This window comes from Pinus tabuliformis, chromosome 8 (assembly GCF_031772625.1).
Source record: "Pinus tabuliformis cultivar Carrire ecotype Pingquan chromosome 8, CPIR1, whole genome shotgun sequence".
Taxonomy (NCBI): Eukaryota; Viridiplantae; Streptophyta; class Pinopsida; order Pinales; family Pinaceae; genus Pinus; species Pinus tabuliformis.
The window spans coordinates 1,486,374,495-1,486,401,201 of NC_142294.1; the positions used below are offsets into that span (position 1 = coordinate 1,486,374,495).

The 26,707-nt window shown below is 32.8% G+C and overlaps 2 protein-coding genes across 2 annotated transcripts; both read left to right on the plus strand.

Moving 5' to 3' along the window:
- The first annotated feature begins 2,985 nt into the window (after positions 1 to 2,985).
- On the plus strand, positions 2,986 to 4,225 carry LOC149241441 (uncharacterized). The gene is made up of 2 exons (XM_089370544.1): positions 2,986 to 3,291; positions 3,485 to 4,225. Exons 1-2 carry the CDS (start codon positions 2,995 to 2,997, stop codon positions 4,223 to 4,225), a joined length of 1,038 nt encoding a protein of 345 aa, XP_089226670.1. The 5' UTR covers positions 2,986 to 2,994.
- Positions 4,226 to 8,063: 3,838 nt separating this feature from the next.
- On the plus strand, positions 8,064 to 9,723 carry LOC149241442 (uncharacterized). Its single transcript, XM_089370545.1, has 2 exons — positions 8,064 to 8,463; positions 9,128 to 9,723. Exons 1-2 carry the CDS (start codon positions 8,064 to 8,066, stop codon positions 9,166 to 9,168), a joined length of 441 nt encoding a protein of 146 aa, XP_089226671.1. The 3' UTR covers positions 9,169 to 9,723.
- The last annotated feature ends 16,984 nt before the right edge of the window (positions 9,724 to 26,707 follow it).

Sequence of the window (26,707 nt, forward strand, 5' to 3'; positions counted from 1 at the left end):
CGCCTGACGTTTTCTGGTTTGCCATGCCTTAACCACTTTTCTCATAGAGGTCATTTTGTCCCTGAAAGTCAGAAAAGGAGGATCCAAATTGTTTGAGGATAGATCCTTCCAGGCCTTTGTTACTTCTATATTGAAAGCCGGGTCTTCTAAGAAGGTTCTGTTGAACTTGAAAGGGTACCCCTGCCTGTAACCTTTTTCCCTCCAGCTGAGACAAATTGGCCTGTGGTCAGAGATGAAAGCACTTTCAATAGTCGAAAGAGGCATGCCCATTTTATCTATAATGCTGGCATGGACAATAAAGCGATCAATTCTTTTGGCAATATAGGCTTCTTTGATTCGTCCGTTGCTCCACGTAGGCATCATATTGGACGGAACGACATCAACAAGATTCTTATGAAGGAATTCATATTTGATTTTGTCCGAGAGCGGATCTCTCTTCCTACATCTCCCCCAGCATTCTTTCGAGCTTAGAGTAATATTAAGATCACCTGCAATCACTAATGAATCGATGTCAAAAATTTCTGAGTCAAAAAACTTTCCCCAGAAAACAGACCTGTTTTTATAAGGGGCGTAAATATTCAGGATATTGATGGGGTTAGAAAATCCTCTGATATCCGCCGATATGAGAATTCCAGCAAAGCATTTGTAGGCTTTTGCATTGATCCAAGAAGGATCCCACATAACCGCCAAACCTCCCGAGAGACCCTCAGCGTCCGAGGCCGCCATGTGCCACAGAGGAAGCATTTTCCTAAAATAGGAGATGGCAGCTTGTTTACTGTGCATTGTTTCTTGAATAAGAATGATTTTCACCCTTACAGAGAGAAAGAGATCTTTAAGTGCCAAAAATTTGAGATCTGCTCCCAGGCCTCGGATATTCATAGATAAGATGAAGTTCATTTTTGGAGGGGGGGCAGCCGCGCTTGCTCTAAGAGGCTGATTCTTCGACACTTCAAGAATGGGAATGTCCACCAGGGATAGGGTCCTAATATCTATGTCCACGTCATAAGCCCGTCCGCGGAAATGTCTACTTCCTCCATTTTTCTTCTTCCTGACAGTAATATTTTTAGCGGAATTTGGACTTATAAAAGGAGGAGACGGATTCGGAGGCTTGTGAATGGTTAAGGGCTCCAATTCAAGGGATTTCTTGCTCAGGAGAAAATCAATATCGCTATCATATAAGTTTGCAGGAGATGAGGATGGAGAATTTTGAGGCGTAGCAGAGACCATAGGTTCTTTACCCTTGACGGAGGGGAGGAGGCTTTTTTCAGGAGTAGGCGAAGATGAAGAGATAACAATGGTCTGTGTCCCCACCTTGAAATTTTTTGGTTTGGGTATCGGGAGGGGGGAGGGAATTGCATTTTCTTCGAGAGGGACCGGGGGAGAGGGACAGATGAAGGATTGCAGCTCTTTCCCGGCGCTATAGTCTTCAAAAGAAAAAGATTCCGGCTTTGAAGGTCCCGATCTGGAATCAAATTACTATATTATATTATATATATTATTATTTAATAATTTAGCTAATATACATAATATGAATCACATTAAGTAGATTAAGAAGTTTATTGTTTATATTGATTATGAATTAGTAAATTAGATTATATTTATTGTTTGTTTATAACCGTTTTAATAGTTTTTCAGGATTTAGAAAGAAATTACAAATCACAAAAATATAAATTAAAAAATTATATAATAGTGTATTTGAATCTAAACAAAATTATTAATTATCACACAATCAAATGAGATTGCTAATTCCTAAGACACACAAAAATCTAATAACTAAATATTTACATCCTTATATACTTCCCCAAAAAAAAAATCACACAAAAACCTAATAACTAAATTATTACATCTAAGGAAGATCGATCCATACCCACTTCATTTTAGCTCCAACTTCAATTAAATAGTCTAAGATCCAAATGAGTCTGAGAACACGCTAAAAGGACTCCAGTACATCAAGACCTCATCACAATATGGGTAACTCGTACGAGTAGAAACATAACAAAAAAGTAAACCATACAAATCGATTACCACCGAGACCAATGTGATATCATGTGATCTGTTATCCCAACTTTTAACTGGATTGTAAACCCTTCATTGAATTATACGTTAGGTTGTAAATCTAGCCCAGGTAGCTTAGTTTTAGACTGCTAATGATTTCCAGGACATTACAAGATTCCATTTAAGAGATCCCAGCAGTAGAGACTTAGCCACATATCATTATATAGTGTATAGGCATAGGCTCTAGAAGTAACCACGCAGTTCCATTCTCCAAAGAAGTATGGCCAACTAGCCCTAATTACTGTAGTGGAGTTAGGGTGAGTAAAACACTTAGTGTCCAAGTTAGAGCAAGCATGATTACATAATGGGACTCGACGACTTCAACCTGTCAGAGTCACTTAACGTTAAGTTAGGGTGAGCAAAACACTTCGTGCCAAGTTAAGGCAACCACGATTACACAATGTCCGATCACGGGAAGTACTTATTGCGTGCCTTTAAATGTTACTGGTTGAAGACTTTTCATAATGATTTTCAAAACACATGGTAGAGTATTTGAATTTTTTTTGTAGCTGTGTATAAAAAAAAATTTAAATGGATAAAATCGTTTATATAAAAAATAAGAAAAATTTAAATATTTGATTGATTTAAAATAATTGTGTGTTGTATGTTGTTTTGAAAAAGTTAATATTAATTACAGTTATTAGTCCCTCCCTCCGGCAATGCAGGGACTATAGTGTTTGATAGGGCGTTGACTATACATTAACCGGTCCTTTGACCAAAAAAATTTGTGCACTATCAAAGTTTAACCAAAGTTTATCTCTGCAAATTTCGGTGTAAGAAATTTATAACCAAAGTTGCGAATTGAAGGTCTTATTACACGCTTCACGTGCCCCGATGTTATTTCAGCGGGGACAAAATATTTTACCGTAAGTTTTATGTTCAGGGTGCCTATTTTCCTTTCCTGCATGTTCTTCTCCGTGCCCTGCATGAGCGCCTTGCATGCAGCCAGTGCCAGATGTCTCTCGCTCGGGCTATCAATTCTCCGCAGAAGGCAGCTACCAGCAGCTTGGGAGAGTAGTTCAACATCGATCCCCCGCACCGCGGATTTCAAGCGAACCCGGTTTGCCACAGACCTTGAGCCGAAGCTCCTCCAGAAAAGCTGAGCAGTCGCCGTTTCGGAGGCCTCTGAACGATGAAACGCCTAACGAACCCGGCGACGTGGAGACCAGAAATGAGCCTTTGCAAGCTGAGAGTTCAAAATCGCAGAGTACCGAGAAGAAGATTTCCCCTGCACAGGTGCAAAATGATCCCGTTTTTACGCATATTGACACTAAGAATCCTCTTATTTCGTTAGAATGCTTCATCTTTTTGTAGAAAATAAGGGGGATTCGTGTGTTTTTTAAAGGAAAATAAACAGTTTGAAGGGAAAAACAGGGAACAGGAAATATTTGGAGCTGAATGTCTGGTATTATGTATTCTTCCCTTGCAGATCTCGGATGGAATTGAGACAGTGAAGAAGGAGAAGAGATCGGCTTTGAAGGACATCAGCGGAAATTGCAACAATAAAATACGCGATCAGTTGCTTTTCTACAGAGCGGCGCCGACTTTGAAGAAAGCTTTTGCTTCTGATGAAATTTCAGAGGCAGAGGCAGTGAAATCCAGAAACCACAGAAGGAAGTCGTCGAATGAAATGGAAACCAAGAGCAGAGAAAGCGAAGACATACGGGTCACCGTTGAGGAGCACGTTGAGAAGCAGAGTGATCAAAGTAGTGGAGATGTTAATGTGAAGTCTGAAGGGATCTCAACGCAGTTTCCGCGGTCGCGGTCTCAAAGGAGGTCGGGGGAACAATTTGTGCTAGACAGCCAGACACTCTTTGAGGCTGCGAATCCCTCCCTGAATTCTACGGAAATGACAGCTTTCACTATTCCGGCTTCAGTGTCTAAAGCTTGTTCTATTCTCGAGGCTGTAGCGGATTTGAATTCTTTCGTGAATTCAAATTCTTCTTCCATTTACTCGAACGATAAAAGTTTCGTATCGGACTCGTTTGAGCAAGGAAAATCTGCAAGATTTCTTGCCACGACGAACTTTGGCTCCGAAGAGAAATTATCTGCAAATTTGGAGGTCGAAAAGGCCAAAATTATCAAGGATTTTCACAGAAATTTGTCACTAGCTGGAAACTCGAACGTGGACTGGACAGAGCAATTCTTGCAGCTGATCAGGCGGGTGTGACCTTATGCGGCAAGGGTGTAACCTTATTGCTACGGGCAGGGTGTGACCTTATGATTCAACCAAATAGGGTATGCGGATTATGGCTTTTCCATTCGAAAGATGAATGCACGCATACTATCAGTGATCTGGCCTTGACTCGGTCAGAGCGCTTAATTGCTCTATAGTATGGTAGATCACTAAATAAACACGTGGTTTCTTTTTCTATTTTTCACTAAACGCGTGGTTTCTTTTTCTATTTTTCACTAAACGCGTGGTTATATTTTCAGAGTTTGATGAACACGTGGTTTCCTTTTCTATTTTCACTAAACCCGCGTTTCTTTTTCTATTTTCACTGAACGCGTACTCCACGCATAGTTACCTGCAACCAAAGCTTTCAACTAATTGGGTAAGATCTTAAATCAGCTTATAAGGGGAAGTTGTTATGTCTAAAATGTTGCACCTGCTGCAAAATCACTAATTTATTATTTGTAAAGAATAAATAGCAGACCACAAAGAAGCCAAACAGTTGATGGCCATTGTCACATTCTATTTACTGAGGGGTAATTGAGAGGCATGTTCTCTAGCCTCAACGATATTTCTTTATTTATTTTTATGTTTTTTAGTTTTCAGAAACAAGGTGGGTTCTGTATTTCTGCATGTTATATTTTTATACTCTTCGTGCGTACAACTGTCAAGCTCCTTGTAAGTAGTATGATGCCCGATCAAGGGATCCTATGCGTCGTGCTGAAATCAGTGACTCACAAGAGAGGGTGGTTAGAGAAACTACCCTCCTGATGCTACTCTCGGCATCATTGTGCAATTGCCGACATGGAAGGTTAGCTCTGCAACTTGCGTTAAGGTTTTGTATTCAAACACTTTCCTTCACTGTGAGTTCAACACTAGAGGTTGCCATTTAGTCGCTACACCACGGTGAGTTTTCCTATTCCGAAATTTGTTCAACCCTTCAGTTCTTCCATGTTTATTGCTTGGACATTTAATGGAATTGAAGGCAGTGACTGCAGGTCCATCAACCGCACAGGCTTTCTGGGGAATCTTACAGTCAAACTCCCTCAAGTTCTGTTGTTAATTCCAGGTATGGTCTTTGCCTCTCCATGAGCGGACACACTACCTTCTTTTCAGTTAAAGTCTTCGGTGGTTGTGTTGAGGGTGACTGCAGTACACTGACACCCTTTGCTACATGCAGACCAACACGGCGACGGGAGGTCCGACATAAGTAAGCGGGGCTTTTTGTTTACAAAATTAACTCTAGCAAATGTTTTTTTTAGTTGCATGCCTAGAACAAACTAATTGATTCCACCAGTGTGGTGAATATTTTTCTGCAGGTAAATTTCCTGACTGGTTCTTGGGCGAGTTTTCTAATCTTCTCGAGGGCCTCTCATGCTTATACAAAGTGCTTGTTTCCTCCAGGTGCTACTTTCGACCTGTTTTCAGTAGTCCCAGCAATTTAGAGTTTAATAACTTATTCGAGGGTTGTTCAGACTTGCAAATTTCCATGATATCTTATTGTTGTTTTATGTCAGGACCTATGACGCTTCAAGTCGATTGATAGTATTGGCTTGCGTCTCGAAGGGGTTTCTTTACACTCAGTTATGCAAAACCTCTGTTATTCTCAGTGTATAATTGAATATCTAGACAGTTGACATGTATACTTATTATCCAAGAGGTTTTTCGACCATTTTACTTCTATATTGACTGTAAAGTTTATATGTATATGGCAGCTCCTTTGATTTTTTTTAATACAACGTTCACTATTGTTTCGACATGTTTTTAAAAGGAGTTTTTGACAACATTGCCTTCTCTATATCATTTTCTGTATGTACTCAATAGTTCTTTTCTTGGCTCTGCAATAAGTTTGTCGACGTTCTTATGGAATTTGGCCTTATCACTTGAGAGGATTTTCCCGCTTAGTTTTAAAACCAAACTATTTGTTTTATGATTAAATTGACGCATGCATAACGACAATTCCTACTTAGCATCATAATTGTCTGCTCATAATATTAGAGGGTTTGTTCTCTGTGTTTACTAATTTATTATTTGTAAAGAATAAATAGCAGACCACAAAGAAGCCAAACAGTTGATGGCCATTGTCACATTCTATTTACTGAGGGGTAATTGAGAGGCATGTTCTCTAGCCTCAACGATATTTCTTTATTTATTTTTATGTTTTTTAGTTTTCAGAAACAAGGTGGGTTCTGTATTTCTGCATGTTATATTTTTATACTTTATGGGCCTAAAGGCAAAAGTTTTCAATTATTCAATGAAGGTCTAGTAAATTAACAATCATGCTCTGTATTATTTATTTTTTCCTAAGTTGATTTCCTGCCAATTGAGTAGACCCAGAGTATATAATCGCTGGGTTTAAAGCTTTTAATTAGCCATACCATCTATTGGTTTTCTTTCCAAAGCCACGGTTATGTAGTCATTTTGGATAAACTGATAAAACAAAATGAGTGAAATACCATTTTTCACAGAATGAATGGCACCGACTCCCTCGCGATGGCAATGCTCCTTGCAAAACCATTTCTGTATAAGTAGAAAGAACTACATTTTTAATATGCCCGATTAATCTCACTAAATAATCATATTGAGAATAAACAGACATAGGTAAAGTAATTCTATAGGGAGTATAAGAAAAATACTTTACTAATGGAGAAATTGAATTTGGTCACTGGCAGTGAAAACTGAAGAGCGTCGAGAGGTGAGTATCGACAAAGAGATGGATTTCACCACCAAATACATTGGTAACTCTATTTCACTGTTATCACAAATGAAGAAAAAGCCCAGTTCAGGAATAATGTATCAGGCATGTTATTCATGTTATTGCATTTGAGAAGAATATAGACATTTAGTTGCCACATGAAAGTGGAATAGTTGATCACTCATGCATTTAGAGCTCCTTTTTTCAGAGATAAACAAATCCTTTGTTTTGTCGTTGGAAGACAAAGTGCTCGACATGTGTTCAGGCAAATGCAGGAGTAAGTTGTCTGTTCATATTGGCCCATCGCGATAATGGGAATATATATACTTTGTGTATATATTTCATTATAGAAAACCCATGGACTTGCGGCTCAGCCGGTCCTGCTAATAATAAAGCTTAATAGACTCATTTACATAGCATGCTCAGATATAGTAAATGAATATAAATTGCAAAATCTGTGAAGCAATTGTTGCGTGCCTGAATGTACCGTACAAATTATTCCACTACCTTAATGATCACTGGAAAGCCAGGCCCAGAAATGCATATAAATCATTCACAACAGAACTGTGTGGTCCTGGTAACCAAAGCCACCTAACAGTGCAAGTGAAAAGTCTTAGCCTTCTTATATGTTACATGCGTTGTAGCTAGGTGACCCGCCTAAGCGGGAGTGGAGGCAAAGTAGCTTACCTGCCCTCACTCTCTAGAATTATTGCCAAGTAGCTATCTGCTGGTCAACAACCCGTGACGAAGAAAGCGAACCAATATGTCATAGACATGATGAGGCAACGCGATGAGGCAACACATAAGTCAGTGAAATCGCTTGTTTGGTGATGAATACTACTTGTGGAGCTTCTTATGGAATAAAGCCTTTGGTGCGAGTGGAAGGTTTTGCTTCAAAATACCGAGTCACATTGTAATTTGGCAGCTCTTAGCTTAAACCCCTTTTTATATCCATCCGAGATATAAATATCCGAGTGTTCGTCATCCCTTGCAAACAACTACATAGAGTTGTGTTTTTATAAACTCTGCGAAATGATTTTCATGTTCAAGAGGCCTTTAGCAATCTAGCTCCATCAGCGTATACTTGCTTATTCTCGAGCGTTTGTATTGTTGTTGTGGCAGACCCCGGCAGGGACTATAATGGGAGCAACAGAGGCTGGAAGCAAGTTATCATCAAGAAGACTGCACCGTTATCATTCTTCAGAAGAAGGTGGTTTAACTTTAACTTCGTTTTCAAATACAGAAGATTCAACCAAAACTGTTTCTAATATTGAAAACGGTGATGAGAAGACTAAGACATTTGCATATTCAAACCAGAGCAGTGCAAGGTATTTGAAAACTGGAGGAGAAAGTTCGAGCCGTTCGAACTTGATGCCTGTCATAACTTTAGGCAAGAAAGAGTTTCAGAACAGCAAAAGAGCAAATAATTTCCAAAATGGAAAAGCAAGTTCGGAAATAAAGCAAAATGTGAATCATCTGCAGCACAATTTCTTCAGTGACCTGAATTTCAAATCTAATTCATCCGCAGCATCTGAACTAGGTATGCTTCCAATCGGTGTTTTTTCTGCTATGAATTTCTCCAGTTCGCCATGCCTTTTTGTCAACGAAAATTTTTAGGAAAGTCTACAATAGTTGCTTACAGTTTTCCTTAGCATAGTTGAACTCTGCAGCCTATGTTTTTCGTCAACAGAAAATTCTAGGAAAGTCTAACATAGTTGCTTACAGTTTCCTTTAGCATAGTTGAACTCTGCAGCCTATGTTTTTGTTGAAATAATACTCAAAGAAATTTCTCAGTTCAGTAAATCAAATAGGTAAGAGATTTGCTGTGTTGCAGAGAATGACGTACTCTAATTTATTAAAGCTATCTGTTCCTTCATTTCACATTTCTCTCAATAATCTTCTTTGTTGCCGAAGATATTTTATTTCAAAATTTCTTGAAGATCATAGGTACTAGGGCAGATTAGAATTCCTTGATCATCCAAATTCCTTTAAAATATTTGAAAATTCGGGAAATACCCCCAATTTCCCTCGCAAAATTGTACTAAATTTTTATTTGTGCTGGCTGCTTGAAAATTCTTTGCAATTTTACTTTTCTTTGAAAAAGAGAACTCATGAAAGAAAAGAAAAAAATTTCTGGGGATATAATTCCCAAGATTTAGTGTAATCTTAACGTTCTCCTTGTTTACTGACTGTTTGATTCCCAGGGGATTCTTCCAGAGCCTTCAATTCTTTCTCGGAGCAGTGAGACAAGTTCAGAGGAGCAGCACCAGCGCATAACCTTGTCTCCGGCCGACATACTTTATTTGTTGGAAAATGCAGAATACGATGAAGAAAATCTGCTCACCTTTATGAACAATAATTCAAGAAATGGTAGTGGCCGCCCCTCACATGGTTCGGAGAATGCATCATCCTCCGAAGCTTCCTCCGAGTTCAAGATTAAGTCGGTTTCTTCGACTCCGAAATCAACCCCTTCATTTTCAACCGTGTCAACGCCGTCGAGGATAAGAAATTTGAATTCTTTAATTCTCACAGCTGAGGAAGTTGCAGAGATCTGGGGGACTTTCGAGAGAAAACATCATTTGAACTCTCCATAAGCAGTTGGTTTCTTCTTGTTTCTGTATGTCAATCAACCTAACACAGGCACTCTTAAGCTTCCACGATCGCGGAGGCTGAGCAGAGCAAAACCTCATTGCGATTGACCATGGGCAGGCATCAAATGTAATTTTCCTATATGATAGTTCAAAGTATTTTGTGAATTTTAAGATTAATTTCGTCATGAAAATTGTTCTTTCAAAATTCACTACATAATTAGTTATTTAAGAATTCTGTTTAAAAAAATTATTGTTAAAATTAAATTTGATTCAATCGTGCTAAAAGGTACACTGATTTTGTTCAACAACAAATTTGTGTTTTGTAGTTTGCTTTCTATTTAAAGCTATAGATATATGCTTTATGCTTATTTATTTTTGAGGTTCAAAGTATGCTTATTTATGAGACATATGCTTATTTATAAAGTAGAAACTTATTTAAAGCTCGAGACATATGCTTATTCAATGTTATTTACTCACATTGTTGACATAAAATGGTAGAATCCATTAATGGTGCTCTTAAAGAATATGGGAGCCTTAGGTGTGATGAAGCTAAAGCCATGGGACTGACAAGGAAAGAGCCAAAATCCATATTGCTCTAGGACAATTTACAAATGATTGGAATGTATATGGGGTATCCATTGTATATGGGCTATCAATTCTTCGCAGAAGGCAGCTACCAGGAGCTAAGCTGGATGCTGACGCAGTGGACTGTTGTAGCTGCTTCCATAGGGTTGTTCGTACCGAGGTATGCTCCGTCTTCAGTATTTTATCCTGATCGGTTGCAAGAAAAAGTATCAGTGAAAACCTTGTCCTCGCTCATATTTGTAAACTATGTTTGTTTGCGAATAAAAACATTTTTGTTCTGCAAGTATTTCAAGAAACATGAACTGGTAGAAGCCCATTCAAGTGACAAGCCGAAATGCTGGAATTCTTAGATGCCTTGCAAGATTAAAAGGACCGCAGGTATATGTAACATCCCCATTACCCAGAACTCATTATTGTCTGCAACGATTTTGGATTCTCATTCATTATACGGTTGGTACAGGCGATTTCTTGAAAGTTCGAATCCCCCATAAGCATTTGGTTTATAACCCCATGTGCAGCTAGTTCTGCACGAAAACTATGCCCTCAATACTGATGCCATACTTCAGATGTTATAGACATAAAGCCAGTTGAACTTAATCAAGAGTCATTACTAGAAACTAGAATCTAGAATCTAAGGTGTTCACAAGCCAAATAATTCCTAGTATAAAATTGGATACAAAGCAGCCTAGGCTAACGCGAAGTACACCTTCTGTACCTAAGCAGTCATGGCCTCCTTGACAGTCTTAAACCCCTTTTTATATCCATCCGAGATATAAATATCCGAGTGTTCGTCATCCCTTGCAAACAACTACATAGAGTTGTGTTTTTATAAACTCTGCGAAATGATTTTCATGTTCAAGAGGCCTTTAGCAATCTAGCTCCATCAGCGTATACTTGCTTATTCTCGAGCGTTTGTATTGTTGTTGTGGCAGACCCCGGCAGGGACTACCGCCACGGCAGTGGCTCCCTTGTTTAATAAATATAAAGGTTATGAAATATGTTGCACATATCAATTATAATAGAGTTAGGTTCTTTAATATCTACATTAAAGATACTAAAGTTTTGGCCAAATATACTATTATTTAAAAAGAAAAATAAAATTACAATAAATAATAACAATCTCAATTGGATTAATGGTGCTAAACTCCTAATACAACATATTTATATTTAAATTAATTATATAACAATTATACTATACTACTTATCTAAATTAAGTTTATAATGATTACATTAATAGTTCTATTGTTATTATTATAATTATAATCTAAATATTAATTCTATTATTCTCTTTAATCTTTAAATAATTATAATAATTTTTAATTATAATTTTATTTTATGCCATAAAATTGTTATTTTTATAATAATATAAGATAATAAGTACAATCTTTATATAAAAAAAATATTTTATTTTTATATTTAATTATATTATTTACATAACTATATAATTATAATTCTTTTCATTTGTAATTATTATTTTTTATGATTATAAATTTAATGTTTATAACTTTTTTTCTTAATTTTGTATTATTTTTTTTAATTTTTTTGTTTTTTTATTATATTTTTAATTATAATCCTTTATAGATATTTTTCATCATATAAACAAAATACTTATTTCACATTTCTTTTAAAATATTCAACATTTCAGATGTAAAAATTATAACCTAAACAAATTATATATTCAACGGTTCATACGTAAAAATTCTAAACTAAACAAAATATATTTAAAGTTGGTAAATTGTTTTTTAAATTCAAAATTTACATAAAATAATTTTTTAACAACTTAATTATTAAAAAAGTCAAAATTATTTTATAATATAAGATAATTTATTAACAAATTAAGTATATTAATTAAGATAGTATCGAAACTTTATATAATTTAAAATTTAATTTGATTTAGATAATATCACTTCAATTTAATATTTAAGAAAATATTGAGTTAATTTTTTTATTAAATTAAATTATAGTTTTAATTTAGGTTTATTATTAAATTGAATTATATAGATCTCGATACATTTTATGTTCATACATTTTTCCAAACTCACTTTTTCTGAAATTACATCATTGAATTTAAATAGATAAAAATTAAAATTTATCATTGATTGACACCTTCCTTTGGCGGAAAACATAATGTCATTAGGGTACGAGCTAAAAGAAGGAGACAAGCTCTTTGGCAGGGTTTGCTTGGGTTCGAACTCACCGGCATCTGTGCATCTCGCAAGCAAAACATTACGAACTGGGATGAGCATAAATCACTGTTGGATTGATGTACTTGTCTCGGATTAAAAAAGGAAGGATACCATTGGGACGAGCTTTTTTATTTGGTTCGATATGAGATGTATGGCCTCAGTGTTAAGCCCAAATAAGAGACGCATTTGGGCATCTTACAAGCAATTAGATCCAGAAGCGCCCATCAAAATCGAACATGCCCAAATAACAGATGCATCTGTTGTGGAATGTTTAATTATTTGTTTCCTCATCTGAGAGAAGGATGTAATCGAATCCATATCCATATCCATATCCATATCTGCTTTGGGATGTTTTGTATATAGTTTCATATCCATTTTTGTCCTCAGAGTTCGAACGATGCAGGACGCACAGTGAGGGTTCGAAGTGGCGATCAAAATCTACAGTATGTATGTTTTACCTTACTCTTTCTTTTCACCGTGGATCTGCCAGATCTATTTAATTAACTGTTTTCCTTTTAATTGGGTTTGATGCAATACTTACGATTCCTCCATTGATCGGATAGATTTTTGATGTTCATTATTTTGACAGGACAAATTGGAGTGGTTACTGATGTGTATAAAAATATGGCGGAAGAAAAGGAAAGTAATCACTCAGTTCGACATTTTTCCTGTATTCTAAATGAACAGGTAGGTTTCTTTTTCCTTTTCTAAAATAATTAATTGTGAATAGGCTATACAGGTACGTTTTCCTCTCATTGCTAAAATAATTAACTTTGGATAGACAAGCCATGCGAATCTGGTCCTGAATTGGTAGATTATTTTTTCCAGAGAGAAAAATTTTCATAGAGTTATATTGAGACAATATAAAAAGTACATAAAATGTGACAAGAATCAGACACCTTGCATATCATATTTATTGTTGGTTTATAAGCATTTTAATAATTTTCCTCAGTTTTAGATAGAAATTAAAAACTTGATTATATTTATGGTTTATTTGTAACCATTTTAATAGTTAGTTTTTTCCAAAGCTCAGACAAAAATGCAAATCAGAAAAAGATACTGTAGAGCCTAAATGGAACAAAATTATACACTCTTAATTTTGCACATAATAGAATGAAATTGCTGATGTCACTGTTAAATTACCCATAGCCCACAAAATCCTGTTAGCTAGCTGTAGACTCTAATGGTCTCCATAGCATTTGGGATTCCATTTAAAGGTCGAAGGCGGAGAGTCCTCCCCACATATCATCATATTAGCCAAGACGCAATTTCATTGACCAAAGGGGAGTGAAAGATGACAGGCAACCCCTAATTTCATCTATTTATGGCTGGACTCGGAACACTTTTGGATCGGTTGGAGTTATGACCACACATGATGACTTTTCGGTAGTTTCAACTTTCAATGAGTATCTCATACATATCAACTCGCCCTTGGGCAGTGCTTATTTTGTGTTATAGTGCTGTCGGTAGATTTGCATACATTGAGATGGTGTCATTGGACGAAGACTATTTGCATGCTTTGATATAGTGTTCTTGGTCGAGTACTTGTGATAATACTTCCGACAGAACATTGTAATAAGAGCCCAACTCAAAACATTGGTAGGTTTTTTTTTTAAGAATTCGTCTAACCAGGGGGGAATTGCTGGGGGGAATTGCTGGGTTGGTCAAAAGTGGTCAAATCTAAATAAAAAATTTCAAAAAGTCTTGTAGAGTGAGTGTTTGAATCATGTTTTTGATGGTGGAAATGGATTCAGCACCATCAAAAACGTTTAAGTCACCTAAAATTTTGAAGTTTAACAATTATAATTTGAATTTACAAAAATTCTTACCAGATTTTCTCTAAATCCTCCTTAGACTACGCCTTTTTTTATAGTTAAAATTATATAAAAATTTTACTAATAGTCCCATTTATTAATAAAATTTAAAAATAATAAAGAAAACCAATATTTGATTGATTCAAAGTGACATAGTGTTTAAAATATATTAGGAACATGTTACACAATTTAGATAAAATTTGGTTGAAAATAATATCAATAGGTTGATATGCTAGACTTTAACTTTTCAGGAAACGTTTGTCTCTCAGCTAAACAATTTTGTAATGGTTATACTATAATTTTATTATAAATATTATAATCTTAATCTTAATATCAATATTATTATCTATTTATTCTTTTTAGTATTTTAACTTTACTTATTGCATTATAAAGACTTCAACTAAAAACTATAAAAATTCTTATATGTAGGAAAATCTTATAATTAACTTACTATAATTATAATTTTATATAAAAAAACATTTAATTTATTAAATTAGTTATGATTAATTAATTTCCTAAATAATATTTACAATTTTAAATTATTCAAACCATTTTTATTTTTAAAAGTTTTATTTAAAATTTCATACACATTATTTGTTTGAAATTTTAACTTTAATTGTTTTATTTAAAATTTAATACAAAACATAATTTTGTAAATAAAGCCATCAATCCAAAGCCTCGTGAGCATAAATAAAACTTTTCATATTAACTTGAAATTGTATAAAATTTAAATTTAAAAATTAATAAAAATATAAACTATACAGAAATTTAAATTTAAAAATTAATAAAAATATAAACTATACAAAAAATCATTATTTTACAAAATAAAGTAGTTAATTTATTTTTTTTATAAAAAGTTATGTGAGATTGTGTATTTTTGTTATTTAAAATGTGTTTTTAAATATATTAATAGATTTAGTGTTCTTAAAAATTTTTGAGACACTTAAAATGTATACATCACAAAACTCAAACTTACTCTACCAAATTTTGAACAAAATCAACCAAAAAATATTACTATTAAAAAATAAAGAATGTTTCAAATTTAAATTAAAACTTTATCATTTATATATAAAGTTTTTTGGTTAAGAGCATGTGTTTCCTCTTAAGAGGCCACAAGTTGAGCCGGTAGACTATATATGTCTTTGTAGATTTAGCAGTCAAATCACTGGGCAAAAATCGATTTCTTGTCCCACAAACAAAAAAAGCTCATTCACCAATATAATGTCTAACTTGATTGTGACCTTAAAATTGGATAACAATAACAATAACAATAATAATAATATATTAAATAACCTTATGAAACTTAAAAAACTATATACGCATGTGTTAAAAAACAGATTTAAATCTCTGATTTACCTGGAAAAAGACATTTACAGGAATTCTAAAGCTATAATTTATTTATTATGTATTTTGACTTTTTTTATATTAGAATTTGGCGGTGTGTCAAAGCAAAGATTTTAAACGCTGTAGTTTAATTATTATATATTTTAGATTTTTCTGATATTGGAATTGGGCTAATGTGTCAAACCAAAAATATGCAGAAAACCTTCCTGAACCTTAGAATACGGGGATTTTAAATAGTTTATTACCATTTACTCTGTGACCTGGTTAAGCTTTAAACTAGACAATACACGTCAGTGTTTTTACGACTGACATAGCCCAAAAAGACAAGTGAGGTTAAATAGCCGTGGATGAAGGAAAGAGCTAACCAATCATATATTGGGTATTTAATGTCCTCAGAGCAGCACGAGACTTAACGCAATAACATGGGAGCGGGCAAATTCGGCATTAAATAATATTTACCCGCTCCCGTGTTATCGGGCTAAGTGGCGTGCTGTTCTGAGGGCATTAAATACCCAATATATGGCTGGTTAGCTCCAGCCGTGGATGAAGATCACGGAAATATTAGCCGCCTCGGTATGGTGAATTCCATGACGCGATTCAGCCAGCACGTCTAGCAATTAAGAGGGTGCCGTTGGCAGGCCTGGTTTTAAGTTTCAGCGTGTATTTTATGGTTGGTGAAAATTTTTGCATGTCAAATTTGACGTCTAAAATATATGAGGGTCTCGTTTTTTTGACTTTAATTAAAAATTTAAACCGTAAAAATCTATCTTACCTGAATTTATTAATCCCCAAAATTATTTATTATAACTAAGGTTGAGTTTACAAAAATCTAATCATGGGTGATTCAATTGGATTGCTCTGTACCTACGGAGTCCAAACTACAGGGCTATGATAGGGCTATGGCTAGTGTGTTATATGTTTTCAAGATTTGGTTGTTGAGAATTAATGGAACATTATGGGCATCGGGCAATGGGGACTACAGGGCTATGGCACCCCCACAACTGGCTAGCGTGCTATATTCTTTCAAAATCTGGGTGTTGATGACATAATTTAATGACCTATTTACTAGCATTGGATTTCACTTTCTTTCGAAACAACTTTAGAATTTACCAGGGTCCACTTACCACATTTCCATTTAGAATTTACCAGGATGCAGTTACCACTTTCCCCTTTGGCATCTAACCATATGTGGTTTGATGAATTATGTGTTTTATGGTCTTACAATTTCCTCTGTGATTGCTCTTTCTTGTTAATTGGGAAAAGCAATAATATCCCTGCAATCTTTTAATTTACCCCACTGCAATGTTGAATTTGTTTTTACCCCACTGCAGTGTTGAGTGTTGAATTTGTTAGCTTCTGAATATGGCATGCTTAAACACTGCTAGACTGGTGGTATCAACCTATGAGGTATGTACTATTTATTTACTTATGTCATTAGTTTATTGTAAAAACTGAAAAATACTTAAAAGTTATGTAAAATTTGATATGGTATACAACCCTCGGGAAATTTTGAAGTAAATTAAGGCGTGGTTGCTTTTGATTTTGTTTTTATCCTACTACAGTGTTGAATTTGTTAGCCTCTGAATATGGTATGCTTTCTCATTCAAAATTGCTACACTGGTGGTATCAGCCTATGAGGTATGTACTTTTTATTTACTCATGTCATTAGTTTATTGTAAAACCTGAAAAATACTTACAAGTTATGTTAAATTTTGATATGGTATACAACCCCTCAAGAAATTTTGAAGTAAATTAAGGCCTGACTGATTTTGAATTCATTTTTACCTGAAGTAAATTAAAGCGTGCATTTGAATTTGTTTTTAACTTACTAGAGTGTTGAATTTGTTAGCCTATGAATATGGCATGCTTTCTCGTTCAAAACTGCTAGACTGGTGGTATCAACCTATGGGGTATGTACTCCTCATTTATTGTAAAACCTGAAAAATACTTACAAGTTATGTCAAATCTGATATGGTATACAGTCCCTGAGGAAATTTTGAAGTAAATTAAGGCGTGATTTCTTCTAACTAGCTTGGGAAGCAGCTCAAACTCAGGTTCGCAGCCCGATGAACCCTCAAATTCAAGAAACAAAGTCTGTTTTATTTTTTTTATTCTAATCTATTATGTGTTTTATGGTTTTATGTTATTTGGTAATTTTCAGAAGTTGAGGATTTTGAATTTTCAAAATTGCAGTGGATAAGAGGTTTAATGTTATTTGGTAGTTTTCTGGAATGAGAAATTGAAGATTTTGAATTTTCAAAATTGGAATAGATAAAAGGTTTTTAAGGTATTAGATTTATTTATGAATCAAAATTTCAAAAACATTTTCTTTGATTTCTCTCCAATTTTTTGCATGATGTTCTCACAATTGTTTTAAAAAGATTTTAAGGTTGGCAACCTTGTTAAATAAGGAACTTCATAACTAAGGAGCCTGCCCAAGACTTAGTAATATATCCAATACTCATCCAAATAAAGTTTAAGTAATTAACTAAATGTAGCGTGCTTAGAATTTTCGGTATCTAAAGTTTAAGTAATTAACTAAATGTAGCGTAAAATTTTGGGTATCTAAACTCTGTTCTTGTTGTATAACAATCTCTAATGTTATTTGGTAGTTTTCAAAATTGGAGTGGATAAGAAGTTCTAACGTTATTTGGTAGTTTTCAAAATTGAAGTGGATAAGAAGTTTAATGCTATAGGGTATTTTTTTTGGAATTGGAAATTAAAGATTTTGAATTTTCAAAATTGGAATAGATAAGAGGTTTTTAAAGTATTAGATTTATTTATGTATCAACATTTTCGTCGATTTCTCCCCAATTTCTCTAACGTTATTTGGTAATTTTCAAAATTGGAGTGGATAAGAAGTTCTAACGTTATTTGGTAGTTTTCAAAATTGGAGTGGATAAGAAGTTTAATGCTATAGGGTATTTTTTTTGGAATTGGAAATTGAAGATTTTGAATTTTCAAAATTGGAATAGATAAGAGGTTTTTAAAGTATTAGATTTATTTATGAATCAACATTTTCGTTGATTTCTCCCCAATTTTGTGCATGATGTTCTGAAAATTGTTTTACGAAAATTTTAAGGTTGACAACCTTGTTAAATAAGGAACTTCATAACTAAAGAGCTTGTTTCTACCCAATTTTGTGCATGATGTTCTGAAAATTGTTTTACGAAAATTTTAAGGTTGGCAACCTTGTTAAATAAGGAACTTCATAACTAAGGAGCATGTCCACGGCCTAGTAATCTATCCAACACTCATCCAAATAAATTTTAAGTAATTAACTGAAGCGTAGAATTTTCAGTATCTAAAATTTGTATAACAGTCTTTAATGCTATTTGGTAGTTTTCTAGAAACCAAAGTTGAGGATTTTAAATTTTCAAAATTGGAGTGGATAAAATGTTTAATGCTATTTGGTAGTTTTCTAGAATCCAAAATTGAGGATTTTGAATTTTCAAAATTGGAGTAGATAAGAGGTTTTTAACCAATTTAAACAATTTAACTAAAATATAACCAATTTAATTCTATTTCAAATATCATTAGACATTAAATCTATTTATGTATTTAAAAATATATTTAAAAAATCACTACGAACCACTTTGAAATTACATGCTATTGGCAGGCACAAATTTCATGGTGATAATTTTAAGAAATCATGGTTTGGCTTTTGGATTTTTTTTTTCAAATGCATACAGAAATTCCTATAAAAAAAAAAAAAAACCAAGAAATAATACAGATTTCTTAATTCAAACTTCACTAAAAAAATTTAAAATTTTTATTTTTTTAAGAAATCATGATTTACTTGTTGGATTTTTTTTTTTTCAAATGCATATAAGAATTCTTGTATATATATATATATACAGATTTCTTAACTCAAATTTCAAATTATGAATTTTGTTTGGAAATTAAAAATATAGAGATCATAAATCAAAAAATTAAATTGAATTTTAAATCATTCATACATCCTAATTTTATCATAATTGAAATTTATAGGGACATGACTTCAAAATTGAAACCATTCATTATCATTCATCATCTTATATGTATAATTTTCTGTATATATATATATATATATATCTTAACTCAAACTTCAAATTATGAATATTTTTTTTTGGAAATTAAAAATATAGAAATCATAAATCAAAAATTAAATTGAATTTTAAATCATTCATACATCTTAACTTTATCATAACTAAAATTTATAGGAGCATGACTTCAAAATTGAAACCATTCATTATCATTCATAATCTTATAATGTGATATGAAATTTCTATATGAAAGCTTATAATTTTCTGTATTTACAAAGATGTGACTTCAAAAATTGAAACCATTCATTATCATTCATCATTTTATAACGTAATCTAAAATTCCTATCCGAAAGCTTAGTGTTTCTGTGATTTTAAGATTGTGAAAACATTTTGTAAGAATATTAATTTATTTATTAACTCATAAAATTATATTTCTAAAATTTAGAACCGTGATCTTATAAGGGGGCTGAAAAATTTATATCCTAAAGCTTATCGTTTCTGTGACTTTAAAATTTTGAAAACTTTGGCCAGGAATATTAATTTTATTTATTAACTCATAAAATTGTATTAATAAAATTTAAAACTGCGAAAGTGTCATTTCATGTCCGATTTTAAATAGTTTGAAATTAATATAAATTTATTTTATAATTAGATGTGATGGTATAACTTTACGCGATTGTGGATTTGCATATAAATTTATTTTATAATTAGATGTGATGGTATAACTTTACGTGATTGTGGATTTGCATGTGAAGGCCATTGAGGTTGTTGAATTGAGTTATATATAATAGTTAAATTTTATTTAACAATTTCTTTTGTTCTAAATGTAATTTTTTTTAACATTTAATATTTTTTTAACAAATACTTTTTTGGGTAATGGGTTTAACCATGTTTATGTTTTTTTAGGTAATAGATAAATATGCATTATTAGAAAGTATTAATTCGACTAATTTGTATGATTTAATGAACTTTAATTTTCATATATATATTTTTTATATAGGTGATTACAAATATACAAATGTCTCAAAAGAGAAAACTAGAAGCTACAATTGGGGAAATGTATGGATGGACAAAAGGAAAAAATTTCAAGACTCAAAACAATTTAGAAACATGTGAATAAACCCATAATGCTGATGTGGAACAACAATTACATGAAATTTTTGGAAGTTTTTTTTATCGTGATCTAGATGAAGAAACAAATGAAGTTGAAGAAGAAGTTGCTAATAGTTCAAAAATGAAAGTGCAAACAAAAATACACTTTCGTAGGGAATGGTTAGATAAGTTTCTTTGGTTGAATTATGTGAGGTTTGATGATAAAATAGCTATGAAGTGTAGTTATTGTGAGAAGTATAAGATGAATGGACCATGGGGTTTAGGTAATGGTTGCACAACATTACAACATGATGCTCTTGTTACTCATGAAAAATCATTGGTGCATAAAGATGCGAAGGCAAGATGGATAAATTCTCTAGAGGGAAATATGAAACCAATTCCAGATCATATTAGACAGCTTGAAGATGCCAATAAGGAAAGAGTGATTTCTACAATGAAAGTAGCATATTTCATCTGTCAAGAAGATTTATCTCTTTCAAAGTATGAGAAACTTTGCAAATTTCTAATGGATGCAAAAACTCCATATATGCCAAAGTCTCAAGAGTACTCTTCATACACAAATCATAAGTCTGCAAATGATTTTATATATTGCATATCGAAACATCTTAAACAGATTCAGATAAAAAATATGATGGAAAGCCCTTTCTTCTCATTAATGGTTGATGAAAGCACTGATCGAACCTTAGAGCAACACCTTGTTGCTTATGCAACATATTTATACTCAAAGGGTCTTGGGCCACCTATCTCACAGTTTATGAAGCTCAATGATGTAGTGGATGGAAAAGGGAAAACAATATATGATAGTGTCAATCAATTAATAAATGTTAAAGGCCTTCAATATAAAGATTGTTTCTACAAATGGAGCTTTAGCGATGATTGGACATGAAAATGGTCTTGTTTCATTTTTGAAAAAGAACAATCCAAACCTTATTACAGTTCATTGTGTGGCTCATCATGAGTCTTTAGCAGCAGCAGATGCTTCTAAGAAAATACCTGAGTTATTATATGTTGAAAAAATTGCAAACAAAGTGTATTCATGGGTTCAAAACTCCCCAAAAAGAAATAATGAACTTAATGATTTGCTTAGAGTCATGAAAATTGATGTTCTTGATGTTCTACAAATACATTTAGTGAGATGGTTGTCCAGAGGGGAAGTTATTATAAGGCTAGTGAAACTTATGCCAACAATTTTAACTTTGTGGAAAAATGAAAAAAAAACTTCATCATGGTATGATAAGGCACGGATATATTCTATCCAATATTGTTTACATATGCTTGCTGATGTTCTAGGGGAATTGAACAAGTTGAATATGACTTTTCAAGAAGAAAATGTAGACATTACAACTATTGGGTTGGCTCTTGAAGTAACTATAAGCACATTATTTAGATGGTTTTTAAGAAAAGAGACATTTGCAGGAGACACAATTTATATTTCAAAATTTTAAGTGATTCTCAAAATGGATACATTGATATTAAAGATGAAGGGAAATTGGTAGATAGACATGAATTATGATACATCTCTATCTCAGCCATAGATATTGAATGCAATGAAGCAATGAAACAATCTATGAAACCTTGTATTTAAGGTACACGAGAGTTGTCAACAACTCACAGAAGGTTATATAGACTCTCATAGATTCTTTAAATGAAAGATTTCCAGACCTTCATCTTTTTAATGCAGCAAAATTGTTCAGCCCTTGCTATTATCCAGAAGAGCGTCAAATCGTGAGAAAAATTCAGAACGTTGGCTTTTAAAGCTTTTTCAACATTTGCAACATACCATATCAAGTGATGTTGGATTTGTAGCTTTATTTGATGTTAAAGCTTGTAAAAGAGAGTTGCACCCTTTTGTTGATTCATTAAATTTGGCTTGTGAGGGTTTTTCTATGAAAGAAGCATGGAAAGTCTTTCGTAACACAAAACAATGGCACAAAACTTATCCTAATATGATGAAATTATGGCAAGTCGTGCTCACTATTCCTGGAAGTACAGTAGATTGTGAAAGGGGATTTTCTAAGCAAAACATCATCAAGGACATTAGAAAATCAAGGCTAGGGTTGGATACATTGGATGCTTTAATGAGAATATCTTTGAATGGACCTGAATCATCTAATGTTGATATGTTTATTGGCATGCAATATATGAGGTATGGACGGATACAAAGTCAAAAAAGGATTCTTGAGCTTTGAAATTTCTTCTAGGTTATGTTAAGATATCCCTATTGAAAAGTTTTTTGTAGTTTCTCTAGAAAGATTGACTTTAAATGAAGTATAATTATGATCTATTATTAAAAACTTTTTTGTATTTTCTCTAACAAGTTTGAATTTCAATGAAATACACTATAGTTTGGAAAAATTCCACTAAATGTTTTATTTATACTACATTTACATGGTTTTCATTGTTTAAATAGTCTCACTATAAATTTGGACTATAAATATGATAGACTACAATTCCACTATTTTTACCCACATACAATGATGCATGGTATCGTTAAATTTCTTTATTTTGTTTGTTGACTTCTATAATGCTAGATTTGTTTGAGTATGGTAGTGAGGTGCACAACAATAAATGACTTCTGCTAAAATCCGCATGATTGATTGAAAACTAATTGTTGTGTTGTATTTTTATTTTTATTTAATTAAGTTAAAAAAATGAAAACCAAATATTTGTTTTCTATTTTTAGTGAGACATCTTATTTTTTTGAATCTGGAAATTATAATAAAACTAGTTTGAAAACTAACTAGTGTCAGTTGTATTTTTATTTTTATTTACTTAAGTTAAAAAAATGAAAAACAAATATTTCTTTTTAATTTTAGTCAAACTGATCCTATTTTTTTGGATCTGGAAATTGTAATAAAACTAGAATTCGAGTCTGTTAGTGAGGGGAGATTGAAAAATTTCATATATAATATACGTATAGACCAAAATATGTTAAAAATAATGTTTCCGGGTTGACAAATGTATATACTTATAGACCAAAATATGTTAAAAATAATGTTTTCGGGTTGACAAATGTTTGAACATTTTGTCCTCTGTACATTGTTGCAGATGTGTTGTTAATGGTAAAACTACATAAAATATTACAGAAGAATGAAAAATGTGCGTGATTTGAATTTTCTGAGCCTTTTTAGAAGAATGAAAAAGGTCTGTGATTAGAATTTTCTGAGCCTTTTTAGAAGAATGAAAAAGGTTAGTGATTATAATTTTCCCTTCCTTGTTTCGGAGTTTATGAGGAAAATCGCTTCAATCTGGTTTGTACAGGCATGAGAAGAATTTATGAATTGAACCGTTTATGAATTGAACTCTAGCCTTGATCTGTGTAAAAAAAATCCTAAATTAATGTTCTAGCATCATTTGGGATAATCCAATTGTCAACCCAAAGATAAATTTATGAGAACGATTTGTAATTGTTCAATCCTCTTGCTTTAATGGTGAAAATTTATAGTTGAATGGTTAACTAAAAGTCCACACTATCCATATTTGTTTTCAAGTTTTCTGCTGCTTGAAGATTGTCCAGATTGGGGATCACCTATTGATATTTCAACCATTTGTTTTTGTTAGAGATGGATATATCTATGTGAAGTCTAAAAGTTTGCAATTATAAGCACAACTTTGGTAATTTGGTTTAAAAAATATTGTGTTAAGCATGAATATATGCTAGTAGTTGTTACTTTTAGTAAATTACCATAGTTTCACTATATTTTCAACATCATATAGTGTAAGATGATTAGTATTATACTCACATTGGAGGCTTGGATGACCATGTTCACACTGCCGATGTTGTACACTGCTCACTAGCGTCTATGTGAAAACTATATGATTCTACTTTGAAGCTTTATGAACAAGCATAGAATTATTTCATGATTATTACATCGAAGACACTAGCATCTATGTGAAAACTATATGATTCTACTTTGAAGCTTTATGAACAAACATAGAATTATTTCATGATTATTACATCGAAGAGTTAAATGCGAGAAGATCCAATGCTACTAGTTTAATTTATTAGTATGAAAGGTGGTTTATTGGGGTAGAATGTAAAGTAAAAGACATGTAAAATGTAAAAACGTCATGAAATTTTCATTTGACGGGGAGAGAGAATTTGAAATTCCAAGCCTGGCCGTTAGACGCGTTATGGCATTGGGTTTATGGGTGTTAGACGCGTTATGGAATTGGGTTTATGGGTGTGACATGACGGCAGGTCTCTACTTGATTTTTTTTTTAATTTTATGATACGGTTTGTTTTTAATTGTGTGCTTCTTTTTTAAGGGGTACAATTATAGTTTAAGATAAAAATAGATTTTACATTTGAAAAATCTGTAATGGGTTTGGATCGTATGAATTTAATAAATTTAAGTTGTTTTTGTTCTTGTTTTTCGGGTAAGATTTATGGGATTTGAATCAGTGATATATGGAAAGGAGTGTTTAATAGTGTATTTATTCATTGTAAATTTAAAAGTCTCTCATGTATTATTTTAAATTAAAATAATTAACATCATCTAAATTTTTTGTTCTTATGTGAGTTTTGAGATGATTGGCCAGCTTAATATGTTTTATGAAAATAAATTAACATTTATTAATAAATCTAGTTAGTCTATTTACAAATTAAGAATCTCTATCAGTTTATAAGCCTAACTTTTATTGATAAATCATAAAACCAAGCCCATAGTTCTTCTAAGCCTATGCATGCATTGAATGATAGATAATTCCTCAAAGGTTGTAGTTGATCACTAACACATCCCTTTTAAAGTGTTGTGTTGCAGAACTGGTCGAAACTTTTGCTGTAAAAACATTGAACTCATGTTTGAACTTCTCCACATTGGATTATTGTGGTAATTTTGTGACTCTTCTAAGTTGGCTATGAATTGTGCATATGTTGAATCATAGACTATTCCCAAAGGATTATAGTAAGCCACTATCATACCACTTTTAAAGTGATGGTTCACTAGAGGTGTTTGGGGATTTTGTTGTAATTACATTGATTTGATGTTCAAACCTCTCCTCCCCATATAACTTGATATATTGCCGAATAAGCATGCTATATATCATAATTTGTCTTAGAAACTTTACACACTCAAATATAGAAGTTGCTTTGAATGAACTACCTTGTTCTCAATTGAACATCTTATCTTAGTGGTGATATCTTGAGTAGCTAATATAGGAGTCCATATACTTTGTTACCTCTTGCCTAAGGAGTCCTTGAAGTTACTAGGGAAGCCTCCCTTGTCTTGGATCTATCCTTCACTAAATATAGGGAAGTGATTGCCTAGGTGATAGTGGTAACTCTTCCATGTTACACTTGTCGAAACCTTTTGTGAAGGCCTTTGCACTAAGGTGCTAGATTTTGTGTTAACACTTCTAAAGACACTCATATATGAACTTGCAAAGTCAAATAAGGGGAAATTTTTATTTCCAACTAGAAACATTATGCAACCTATCACAGAAATGGCAAAACATGAAGGATTCAACTAGGAAATATAAATAAAAAGAATGCTAGATAGAATGCACCTCATCCAAAGTTCTTCTTCAAGTGACAAATTTGTTCTTAACTTGAAATCAACAACAACATTAAGCATAAACTCTGGAAACATAAATAATAAAATAGATGTAAGATGGAAACCCACATGAGTAGAAAGTTCAAAATATCACATAAACATTAATAAATCTTCAATACAAGTCAAGACAATAGAGTTTTTCCTCCAACCATCAACAATCAATACACTAGGAGGGAACTCTTTTATATAGAGTTGAAGCTCAAACCCTCCTAAAATAAAATAATAATAGTCATTTCTTAGATATTAGATCTCTCATATAAAAAATAAACAATAATATCTTCTAACTACTTCTAATACAAGTTAAAACTCTAGAGCAATAGAATAGTAAAACATATGGACAACATGCTGGGGATGCCACTTGTATGCTCCATATGAAAAATACCTCTATATTTTGTGTTATTTTGACCATGTAAAACCTTTCATATTGCAACATGGATCATCCTCCAAGAGTGTATCCTTCAAGATCACCCCTAAAAATGTGCCAAAATACTCCAACTAGGAACATGCTCCACTAAAATAGGGATTAATCACCATTTAATGTCATCCATATACTCAAAAACAACCAAGGTAT

Bases quoted from the DNA above. Each gene is read 5' to 3' on its own strand.
- LOC149241442 (XM_089370545.1), top strand. From the start codon at position 8,064: ATGGGAGCAACAGAGGCTGGAAGCAAGTTATCATCAAGAAGACTGCAC. The intron at 8,464-9,127 runs GTATGCTTCCAA...TTTGATTCCCAG, and splicing joins ATCCGCAGCATCTGAACTAG to GGGATTCTTCCAGAGCCTTC.
- LOC149241441 (XM_089370544.1), top strand. From the start codon at position 2,995: ATGCAGCCAGTGCCAGATGTCTCTCGCTCGGGCTATCAATTCTCCGCA. The intron at 3,292-3,484 runs GTGCAAAATGAT...CTTCCCTTGCAG, and splicing joins AGAAGATTTCCCCTGCACAG to ATCTCGGATGGAATTGAGAC.